Source organism: Ruditapes philippinarum, unplaced genomic scaffold (genome assembly GCF_026571515.1).
Source record: "Ruditapes philippinarum isolate M1 unplaced genomic scaffold, ASM2657151v2 ctg9493_1_1_1_1, whole genome shotgun sequence".
Classification (NCBI taxonomy): domain Eukaryota; kingdom Metazoa; phylum Mollusca; class Bivalvia; order Venerida; family Veneridae; genus Ruditapes; species Ruditapes philippinarum.
The window spans coordinates 9,175-22,151 of record NW_026852880.1 but is presented as its reverse complement, the minus strand read 5'-3'; the positions used below and the strand labels follow the sequence as shown (position 1 = coordinate 22,151).

Below are 12,977 nucleotides of genomic sequence, written 5' to 3'. Positions count from 1 at the left end.
CACTTTGTTTCCAGAATTTTATGATTTCTGTTTAAGTCAACATTAAGGAATCACTCATTATTTTAGTGAAAGGATAAATTTTTCAGAGCAAATATCGAACGCTTCGATCACATACATAAATAAAAGAATGAGCATTTGATACTTAACCGTGTATTTTTCTAGATTATGTGTCAGATCACAATGAACTATTTTGGATGCCTATTGAGTATGAAATGTGTGTAAACAATCATTATTTTGAAGATGAACTTGTTAGCGCCGATGGTTGAAGTCGTGACTTACAGAACAACAACAACTTATTGATGGTTTAAAAACTTTTTCCTTTTACTCCAATATTTCCTGTGGTGTTCTTCAAGACTTGATCTCAGGAACTCTTTTTGTTTTTAAACGTTTTATTCAGTATGTCAGCTGTCGTAACAATTTGTTTATGTCATGCCGGTAATTTTGGAATAATGGTTTCCTGGTTAAAAATTTCTTAATTTTGAAAATAAGTGTTAGCAAAAGGTCAATTGATTATAAATTGTTATTAACTTTATGTAAAACCGAGTCAATTTTCCGCCTATAGTCAGTAGCTGGTTTACTTCCAACTTCGAATGTTTCTTGTAATAGCCAGGTTATTACACTGGATCAAAATGTATCATGTGATTCATTGACCTCCTCAGCAACATACTAAAGTCTTTGAAATAGTAGCAGGCACAGCCCCCGATTATATTGATGAGTATTGTATCACACACCCATGCCGAGTTTTCGACTCCGTAAAAAATGGTATTGCATGGCCGTGCATATATTTTGACGTGACGTCATTAGCGTTATACAAACATAGTGTAAAGACGCGAAATGTAAGCGTTATACTATAGGCGCGTCAATGAAAGATTACTTTTTTATTTTAAACGATCTTCATTTTGGGTATGTGATAGATAGAATATTTAATTCGTGTAAGTCCATTACTGACTTTATTGAACTCGTGGAATAAAATAATATTATGCTCTCCAGAGGCTCGATTAATATAATTTTATTTAACTCGTGCAATAAATTCAGTATTGAACTTACACTCATTCAATATCCTCTGTTTATTCCTAATAAGTATATCCACAGTCACAATACTATGTATCGTAAACTAGGATAATTATTCTAAAGTCAAAAAGGTTTGGTAGACTACCCCTTGCTAATGTTGTAACGAGTTATCATGTTCAATAACTATCGTTTCAAAGTCCAATAAGTTAAAGATTGCTGTCAAAAAAAGTTAAGTTTTTAATCATCTTTTTAATCAAGACTTTGGTATGATGTGTATGTTTCTACGTTTTTCACTTATCTTTACATGTTAACCATATGATGTATTTGAGTATGTGCTTTAAATATACGATATAATATAATTCTTGTCTTTGTCATGGTGCAAGGTACCAAAAAGTTATTGGAGAAAAGGAAGTATTAATTCTTTTTTTGTGTTGTCCATGGTGCTGGTTTATAGTTTTATCATTTATGTATGCTTGAACACTATATTTTAAACAAACATGATACATAAATGATAAATTATTCAAACAGATTATTGACAAAACATTAAATTAGAGTCGATCTCTCAAATTTCAATCAATTTACATGATCTCATGATGAACAAAATAGAATACATTAAAGGAGCTCCATAAAATATGAAAACAAAAATCAAAAATTAAAGATGGCATTCGATGAAAGCATCCCAAAGCCATAAAAACTTGGATCAACTGGAACACTTTAAAAAAAATTAATGATTACATTCAGAATTTAAATAAAAATCGACATTTTGTGCGATTCTAAGTCCGAAAATGATATTATTGTGTCTGAAAAACTTTTTCAAATTTAGGTCATTTGGCCCATTTAAAATGATTATTTTAAGTGCTGCTTGTGGAATCTACAATTAAAAAGGAATCATACTGGATTCAAGCTTAACACTTTTTGTTGTGGAATCTACAATTAAAAAGAATCGTACTGGATGCATAAGCTTAACACCTTATTTCCTAATGGCATGAATGCAAAGGTTTTACACAATGTAAAACTTTGTCATCTTTCAAGCATATTATTGGGGCGTATTTAAATACATGTATATGTAAAATGTTTTTCTCATATCATTTTTTTTATTAATTATGAGAAGTTGTGCAGATCCATATTCTATGTATATTGTCATGTATGTTCCTGCATTCATGTATTAAAGATTCAGTTTAAGAATTAATATCGGTCTTAGTGGTGTTTATCGGCAATTTATCATTGGTCGTAGGATTTTTTTACGCATCAAAACGACAAAATGTTAAAAAGCCGATAACTACCGCTTAGACCGATGTTATTTCGATCCTAACAAGATAAAATGAAGAAGGTCACTTAGTTCAGCGGAGATTACTTCCGGTGCCGATTTTCATATAACGCTGTCCAAATTCGCACCCTACTGTTACTAAGATATAGAAATTATTAAACAAAAGAAATAATACGAAAAAGGGTTATGCTATCAAGTTTTCAACAATAAAAACTTACGTCTCATACTGGATTGTATTGTGTTTACATCAGTATTTGATTAATCATTTTTGTACGTTTGAAATGACGTCATTCTAGCTCGTTTATGAATGAGTTATATACTTAGGATGGCGCCATTACGCTGCTAATGGATTAGCGCCGTTTTGTCAAAATATTTATTAAGTGATATGTATTAAATCTGTGGCGTTAGTGTATGTGAGATATAATTTCAGTATTGTATGAAAAGAAAACGAAAATAACTGAAAAGAAATTCAGAAAGATCATTAAAGAGTTTAAGCTATTTATCAGTTCTCTTCACCAACAATCTCAGTCATGAAACTTATGTGAACTTCACCATCACTGTCATCTTTATTTATTATGTTTCCAATATACCGCCTTTTTGTACGTTGCAGCGACGAATGTTCCTTTTTCAATATCTGGCTCTATGGATTCCACCTCGATTCCTGTTTTAGTTGTTCTACGGGGTTCTTCTGTTAAAAAGAAAATATTAATGAGCTTGTTTATCATTTTATATTTTCCTATTTCACTTTATCTTTGTAAATGCATTATGAAATTTATAACATATTACAAATAATATGTTTAAAAGGAATTTAAATATATTGCAATAAACAGAAGACAGATATGCGTGGTGTAAAGAGCTATAGGTTATGCATTTAGATAGTTTTGATTGTGACTGTGAGGATGACTAATTATATCAATGAAACAAAAACATCTGCAAGCCGTTTTACACAATCTAGCCAAAAATATGGCTTAATAAAATATGGCTGGTATTATAAAACATATGACAAGCAACATTATACTGGACTGACATTTGCTGCTTGTTCGTTTCCATCAGTTGGTGTAATAAAAGGACACTTCACTAGCGTACAGGAAATAGCTGTCAGCAGCAGGCTAAACGGCGTGTTATTTCATGGGACCAGAAATCGGGCTCGCATTTTCTCTCTATTATCAAAGCATCAACATCGTCATTGTCTTCTTGCGACTTAAGGACATATTTAATTTTCTTCTCGTGAGTTAATGCCCAATCAAGAACTCAGTAACATCTTGTATTGAGATTTTTCCCTGCTTAAACGCATCTGACGCTCCTTCGATTCCGTCAAAAAAGGACCCTTTCAAAAGGTTCCAGACTGACTTTATACCAAATATGCACTCGTGTCGACAAAAACATAAAATCTATATCAATTGCGAAATTAAGAGATCGGCAAATCAGTTAAGTAATGAATTTTTGTCAGTGTTGGTAAATTTATGAGAGTTTTTATGTTACCGAATGAGTTTAAATAAAATCTTTCTTCAAATACCGATAATAATTTATATATCTTTTTTATTTTTTTACTCTTTTTATCATTTTTACAAATTACTTTTCATCCCTCTCGTAATAGGTCTAACATAATTCTCTTCTCACACCAACCTTTACTTTACCTCAGTCATTTAATAACTAATAGTCCGGTTATCCTATTATTTTACTCCATAGTACATGTACTAACCGTTAACAAGTGTTTATAATAAGTGTTATTTACGGGTATGGCAATGCATCAATGTATTCCGTCAATGTTGTCACTGTGTGTAGATCTATGTCTTCAAATATATAATAAAGTACTATGATAATTATATATTTTTAAGGTGAGTGCTGTTATATCTTCCTAGTTTGTCATGTTCTTAATTTGTATTTGAATTTATTAAAGATGATAATTAATCTTTGAAAATAAGTTAACTATAATGTTTGAAATATTAAAAGGCCTGTTTTGTCTTTACTTGTTAATTAATTTTCATGTTTTATGTTCAAGAAAACAGGCATGCATCATTGCATTCTGTCACTGTTGTAACTGCGTGTAGACTGACTTTATTCGTTTATGTCCCATTCATATAAGTGATTTCGTCTTATATGCTACTTTATTCATAATAGCATTATTTCGATTTTGTTTTTATTATGGTTATTTTTTAATGTTTAAATGTATCCTGAATTCCAGTCTGACGATTTTTTATGTACTTCTATTCGGCAAATAAGACCACTATAGTGGATGAAATAGAGCGTAAATTATAAATAACTAAAAAATATCAACGCCTGCATCCCAGGCTATGGGCAATGAAGCAGTACTATATATATTCACATTTCATTAAGCAGATCATCGAATAAAAAATACAACCCTGACACATAGATTAGTATCATTCAGATATAAACATGCCATCAAGATATATTTACTATTGGCGGATATTCCCCTTCATACAAGTAAGCTTTTTATCATACATACTTGCATGTAGTTAATACTGCGGCATTTGTCGGATTGTTGAAAGTGCAATCAGCGTTCAATTTTAGCAAGAGTAAACTTGACCATTGGTTTGTTATTGAGAAACCTAAGGATTTGTTTTATATTGTTTCATCAAAAATTTGGCATTTTCAACGATAAGTGTTTTGCGGTAAAATATCTCATAATTTAAAAAATTCTCAAGCACTAATTTACTGTCTTAACTTACAAACCATTGCAAACATTACAAATATTACACTTTTTATTGATGGGACATATGCTAAACACAATACAAATTTATAATGTTTATATATTTAAAAAAAGCAAGCAAAACAAAACACAATACAAATTTATTATGTTTATACATGTATATATATTTAAAAATATATTATATATAATAAATTTGTATTGTCTTTTGTTTTGCTTGTTTGTTTGTTTGTTTTTTCGTTGTTTTTTTTTCGTTTCTTTGATTCCTTAAGTTCGTTGACTTTGTTTGTATACTGCTGATGTTTCCCACGAGTTTTAGGACTTGTGCATTTTGTTAATAAATTATCTGCAATTGTTTATGTTTAAGTTGTTGTTGCGTATGTTTTTTTTACAATATTTTTTTAAACTTTTTATCTAATAATTTAATTTAATTAAAAGTTGTATATACACAGAAAACAGGCAGGGCACCCATGATAAAGATAGGGCACTAAATATAGATGGGACATAGTGCACATAGACAGAATCTATGAATTCTAACTTTGTTCTTCATGGTAAAAAAATGGAAAAAAGATGTAAAAAAGTATAGTTTTACAAAAAATTGAAAAAAACTGTAAAAAAAGTATTTTTAATGTCCCTTATTCAAAGTGAAGTGTATCGGTAATTTGTTGTAAAAAAGTTATTAAAGTACATGTTCTATGAAAAGATAATGTAACAAAAAAATCAGATTTAAAACTTTTATACATAAAGAAACACAAGGCCATATAGCACTTAAATGTGAGTCTGAGAAACTATAAACTCATAGAATGCAGCTAAAAAAATAAAGAATAGGGATCATTTTTGGGATCATACACTAATTGCTTCAAGTCCTTCTCCATTTTCAAAATGCAAACTGAATTTATATTTATTAATTAAAAAAAAATATAAGCATTTCTAAAAAAAATAGAATATTGCCTTTGAAAAACAGAATGTATATACTTAATAATATCATATATATAATATATATATATAATATATATATATATATATATATTATATATATATTAATATATATATATATATATATATGTATATATATATATATATATATAATATTTATATATATATATTATATATATATATATATATATATAGGTTTGTGAAAAAATAATTTTGCATCTAACAAAATACCCTTCAAAAACACTGGATCCAAAGAAGGATACAAGAAACGTGGGAAAAAAACAATAAATTTTGGAGAAAATAAAACGTTCAACAGTGCTAAAGTATAGATACCCAAGTACTTTCGGCGTATTATGCCTTCATCAGGGGTGTATTACATGTATAATGTGCACACAATCGAGCACAAAATCTCAATACGTGTGTACTGTATAGTATCAAAAATTGAACTGAAACACAGTCGCTAGAAAGGTGATAAAATTACATCGATTTTGAATAGACCGTTATTGAATGGTCATTGTGTAGTACTTTACAAAAGAGAATATAGCCTGCGGTCAATATGGTATAAACTCGGTTAAATATATCTATAAAACTGTGTTTAAAAGAAAAAAATATATATAAACTAAAAAAATAAATAATAAAACTTCACATATAAGGGCGTATTGTGTTTTTATTACTATAAGTATGATGTAAGAAAATGCAAGTTACAAACAGTTTGATGTTATATGAAGTGGAAATTTACGATAAAGGTGAAAGTAAAAAACGAAGCTCTCAGGCAAGGGAAAAATAGCCCTCCCCGACACCGCCTGATGACCAAAGTTAGGTTTTAAAATTTGTCAAGAATGGGCGAGAATAAGTGTGTAAATTAGTCTCCTTTATTGATTCCTGATGGCTCTAGCGTATTCAGTCGGCGAATCCAGTATGTCTCGCGTGATTTCTGTGTTGTATCTGACCACTTTGTTATGTTCAATACAACAGAGGGACACGTCTTTAAAACTGTGTCCCTCAAGGTGAAAATGTTCAGCAACTGGGATCTGTTAAATTTTCGCGTTTTCCAGTCAGAGCGTGTAAGTTCATTCGTTTATTTAATGGAAGTTTGGTTTCACCGACATATTGTTTGTTACATACTTTGGCAAGAAATAAGATAAATAACGTTAGCCGTTTTACAATTCATTATGTCTTTGAGAGATGTTTTGGCCCCTATTTTTGAAGAGAATGTTTTTGTAAGGAGCATGACAGCACAGGTTTGGCATCTTGGTGTGCCACATGGTCCGGACTGACCTTCTTTATCTGACATTATTGGTCTCAGTTGGGCTCGAACAAGTATGTCCCTGAGGCTTTTAGGTCTCCTATATGCAATGGTTGGTTTAGTTGGGAACATCTTGTTAAGTTTCTGTGAAGACTCAATAATTGGCCAATGTTTGTCAATGATGGCTCTGGTGTTAGGTAAGTCTGGGTGATATGTGAGCACAAATGGAATTTTATTTTGTGTAGAACCACTAGATTGATGTTTGTACTCTAGTAAGTCCTTCCTGTGCTTGCTGTCTGCATTTAAGATCGCGTTTACAATGTCTTGTTCCTTGTATCCTCGCTTCTTGAGATGTTCAGACAGTTCTTTTGCTCTGATATAGAACGTGCTGGGATTTGAACAGATTCGTTTGATTCTCAAAGCCAAACTGTATGGTATGTTCATACAACAGTGTCGAGGGTGGCAGCTGCTTGGAAGAAGGTATTGATGTTTATCGGTGGGTTTTGAATACAAATCAGTAATTATATGATTGTCTTTAATATGAGATACTGTGTCGAGAAAAACATGTTGTTCGTTTGATACCTCAGTGGTGAACTTTATAGATTTGTGAAAAGTATTAGCTCTGTAAAGAAAATCTTGCAAAGCTTCTTCCCCGTGACACCATTGAATGTCAATGTCATCTATATAGCGTAACCAACTGAATGGTTTAAGAGGTACTGCAGCTAGCAGTTGTCCTTCTAATTTGCCCATAAACACGTTGGCGTAAGAATGGCGCCATTTTATCCCCATAGCCGTGCCCTGTACCTGTAGGAATGTTTGTCACAGAAAACAAAGTTGTTGCATTTCAGAATAATTTATATATATATATATATATATATATATATATATATATATATATATATATATATATATATTATATATATATATATATATATATATATATATATATATATATATTATACAATTATTAACTAGTGAACCATGGCTATCGCCTCGGTCAATATGTCATCTGCCGGTGAATATCACATCATATTCAATGGCTCACTAGTTAATAATTGTTTTATTATATGAATAGGCTAAGAAATGTAAAGAAAATCATACGAGTGAAATGATCTGTTTACATAGCTTAAAACGTGAACATAGTATTACAAGTTCGAAAAAAAATAAAGATGGTTAGTATAGTAAAAACATAACAATAAAAATAAAGTTTACCGCATAATGGAAATAATATAATTACATAAATCAGTTGATACTTAAGGTGACGTTGTTGGTAGTAAAATATTATTTTCATATGAGAGAATTTATATCTCAGTTCTCCGTGTTTTTGAAATGTTTCTTGATATCATTATCGACGATATGCATATTAAAATTTGTGATTTTCAAATATTTATGCAAAACATTTTTTTTAAAAATCATTGATAATATACTTATTTTTGTTCGTAAAAATTTAATTCGGAGAATGTTTTATACCTCACATTTTACCTTAAAATTGTGTTGTTGTTTTTTCCTGTTTAACTGGTCGAGGAAATCCTCAGATGCCCCTAAGTGCATAACTTCAGGCAAGAACAGGTACCTGAGTAAAACAAGCGACGTCTCGAAAACTGACTGTATGTTTTCATCACATGACAAAATACAAAGCCCATGACTGGATTTTAACCCATTCAATTAAAGTCAAAAATTAGGAAAAAAACATAGGACAATTCTATATTATGAAATTATTATTGGTGTATTAAAGGTAATATTTAAAAAAAAGATAGGTTTGACTATCTATTTTTTACTATTTATTTATTCTGATACAACAAGTAGATTCACAAGTATGTAGACTATAAAAATCACTAGCAAAGGATGCCCTTCGAATAAAGTTGTTGCTAACGACAAGTTCACTGTAATAAGATGTGTTTATGTTCAATAACAAAACGGTAAAATACAAATAATGCACTTTAAGTTAGATGTTTTCTTTTTATTATTCCTATGATCTTTTGGAGATAGTCTGTAAGTACATGAGGGGTTTCGGTAAACTTTCTTTTTATTTGCCAAAACAAACCATCTTCGAATTCGTCATTTCATTTCAGTTATTGATGGGACCAAGTAAGGAAAGGTTTCTCATTCTCTGGTACAACCCAGCTGGACATTTTACAGTTACCCATAGGGATGCGTTGTATTGTGGTTTTGAAAAATGCAAATACAATAACTGTGAAATGACTGTAAATACATCAGATGCAGGTATCAGTCAGGCTGTTATTTTTGATGGTCGTAGAATGCCAAGGAATATTAGTTTCACACGTCCAAATGGTCAGATATGGATTTTCGCAGCTCACGAAGCTCCAATTTCATACGGCGACACAGGGACATGGTGGTATAGAAATAAAGAATACTCCTTCAACTGGACGATGACCTATGACAAAGATAATTCTGACATATATTTGCCATACGGAGAAATACTGAAACACAAATCAGAATTAATACGGGACTACAAATCAATTTCACAAAAGAAAAACAAAACACTATTAATAATAGTTTCTCATTGTAATGTCAGGTCTAAACGTCAGGAATATGTAAATAAGTTAAAGGAATATGTTGACGTTGAAGTCTTGGGAAACTGTGGGAAAAAGTGGACATGTGGTACTCACTACAAACACGACGAAGACTGCTTCAAACTTTTAAATACAACTTTTAGGTTTTATCTAGCCTTCGAAAATGCGTTTTGTCATCAGTATATAACAGAGAAATTTTACGATAATTTCAATTATGATCTAATTATGTTGGTACGTGGTGGAAGCCCCGGTGAAGCGAAACAAATATTTCCCAAGGGAACATTTTTATCAACCGATGAATTCGAATCTGTTCAAGGTCTTGTTTACTTTCTTAATCATATCAGTGTTGAAACGTATGCCGCCTATTTAAAGCGGAAAAGTCAATATTACTCAGCTGGGTATTTGTATGTATATCAAAGAGCTATGTGTAACCTATGTGAAAGGATGAATCATCAGAGCAAATATGCAAAAACAATCACAGATATAAAGGAATGGGCATACGGCCCCAAACCTTGCATTGATCCAAATGACGTGACAGATGTGCAATGAATGAACGTTAAAACAGCAGTTTAAGATTTAATGCTAAAGTGTGTCCTCATGTACAGACTCAATAAAACCGGGTCTGCTATTCTTATGTGTTTTTTTTGTGATTAATGCTTCCGAGGGATCACTTTGTTTCCAGATTTTTATACTTCACAACAGCAGGTGTCATGTGCCGTGTGGCAGCTGTAAAAAGTTGCCACGTACTTCACTTCAGTGTTGTTATATTTTTTCTGCTCCTTCGGGATCATTGATGCCAGCACTATTAAGTGTTGAGAATTGAGTACCGCTCAAGCCGGTGCTAGGGGGCGTGAGGAATGTTGCACTTATTCATTATTCCTCATGTACAGACTCAATCAAACCCAGTCTGCTATTCTTATGTAATTTTGTTGTGATTAATGCTTCCGAGGGATCACTTTGTTTCCAGATTTTTATGATTTCTGTTTAAGTCAACATTAAGGAATCACTCATTATTTTAGTGAAAGGATAATTTTTTCAGAGCAAATATCGAACGCTTCGATCACATACATAAATAAAAGAATGAGCATTTAATACTTTACCGTGTATTTTTCCAAATTATGTGTCATTTCACAATGAACTATTTTGAATGCCTTTTGAGTATGAAATGTGTGTTAACAATCATTATTTTGAGCAAGAATCTTATTTTTTAAATAAATAATGTATATACGCGTGTTTGCAGAATAGGTCACAAAGTTCACAATGAAATTTCTTTTGTTAAATTAAATGTTGCGGAAAAATATTTTAGCGTAAATGTTGCAATTTGTCAAAATTTGTTGAGAGACCTCCCACATCTGTTTAGAACAACCTCGTCATCTGCTGATGTTGGATATTTAACCTTTTTTCCAGTTTATGTGAATTTTTGAATTCCACTTAAGCCGGTGCTAGCAAACGTGGACGGTTACTTGCACTTTCCAGTACGTTCATGTACAGGCTCAATCAAACTGAGTATGCAACATTTCAAATGTTGCCGTTTTGGGCGTTCCTTGGGGATTTCGTTTTTCTCTTGTTCGTTAGATCTTAAATGAAAACACACAAATTTCTCGTTATGACACTTTTGGATTTTTAGAAGATATTAGACCATATTATACCTATATTAAAGATGAACTTCTTAGCGCCGATGGTTCAAGTCGTGCCTTACGGAACGACAACAAATTATTGATGGTTTAAAAACTTTTTCCTCTTACTCCAATATTTCCTGTGGTGTTCTTTAAGACTTGATCTCAGGAACTCTTTTGTTTTTAAACGTTTTATTCGGTATGTAAGCTGTCGTAACAATTTTTTTATGTCATGCCGATAATTTTGGAATAATGGTTTGCTGGTTAAAAATTTCTTATTTTTGAAAATAAGTGTTAGCAAAAGGTCAATTGATTATAAATTGTTATTAACTTTATGTAAAACCGAGCCAATTTTCCGCCTATAGTCAGAAGCTGGTTTACATTCGAATGTATCTTGTAATAGCCAGGTTATTACAATGGATCAAAATGTTTCGTGCGATTCAATGGCCTCCTCAGCAACATACTAAAACCCGCAAATGACAGGTAATTCAAAATATTGGTTTCTTCCTGGGAACGACGACCTCACATTGATAATAATTTATTTTTTAAACTGATTACCTGTTTCCAAATTATTCTATCATAAGTCTTTGAAATAGTAGCAGGCACAGCCCACAATTATATTGATGAGTATTTTATCACACACCCGTGCCGATATTTCGACTCCGTAAAAATGGTATTGCACGGCCGTGCATATATTTTTACGTGACGTCATTAGCGTTATACAAACATAGTGTAAAAACGCGCTAAATGTTAGCGTTATACTATAGGCGCGTCAATGAAAAATGACTTTTTTTATTTTAAACGGTCTTTATTTTGGGTATGTGATAAATAGAATATTAAATTAAGTAAGTACATTACTGACTTTATTGAACTCGTGGAATAAAATAATATTATGCTCGCCAGAGGCTCGCATAATATAATTTTATAGAACTCGTGCAATAAATTCAGTTTTGAACATTTAGTATCCTCTATTTATTCCCAATAAGTATATCCGCAGTCACAATACTATGTATCGTAAACTTGGATGTTTTAAAGTCAAAAAAGTCAAAAATTTCGGTAGACTACCCCTTGTTTATGTTGTAAATCTTCAATAACTAGTGTTTCACAGTCCAATAAGTTTAAGATCGCTGTCAAAAAGGTCAAGTTATTATAATCTTTTTAATCAAGACTTTGGTATGATTTGTATATTTCTACGTTTTTCACTTATCTTAACATGTTAACCATATGATATATTTTAGTATGTGGTTTAAATATACGATATTATATAATTCTTGTCTTGTGTCATGATGCAAGGTACCAGGATATTATTGGAAAAAAGGAAGATGTAACTCTCTTTTTGTATTATCCATGGTGCTGGTATATAGTTTAATCATTTATGTATACTTGAACACTATATTTTAAACAAACATGATACAAAATCATAAATTATTCAAACTGATTATTGACAACACATTAAATTAGAGTCGATCTCTCAAATTTCAATCAATGTACATGATCTCATGATAAACAAAATAGAATACATTAAAGGAGCACCATGAAAACAAAAATCAAAAATTAAAGATGGCATTCAATAAAAGCATCCCAAAGCCATAAAAACTTGGATCAACTGGGACACTTTAAAAGATGTTAAATGACTACATTCAGAATTTAAATGAAAATCGATATTAAGTGCGATTCTAGGTCCGATTATGATAATATT

At 31.3% G+C, this 12,977-nt stretch overlaps 1 protein-coding gene across 1 annotated transcript; it reads left to right on the top strand.

Moving 5' to 3' along the window:
* The first annotated feature begins 9,206 nt into the window (after positions 1-9,206).
* LOC132727406 (glycoprotein 3-alpha-L-fucosyltransferase A-like) lies at positions 9,207-10,660 on the top strand. The gene has a single exon (XM_060712879.1). The coding sequence runs from the start codon at positions 9,207-9,209 to the stop codon at positions 10,209-10,211; it is 1,005 nt and encodes a 334-aa protein (XP_060568862.1). The 3' UTR covers positions 10,212-10,660.
* The last annotated feature ends 2,317 nt before the right edge of the window (positions 10,661-12,977 follow it).

What these genes read in the sequence shown, in the direction of transcription:
- LOC132727406 (XM_060712879.1), top strand. Translation starts at nt 9,207, where the DNA reads ATGGGACCAAGTAAGGAAAGGTTTCTCATTCTCTGGTACAACCCAGCT.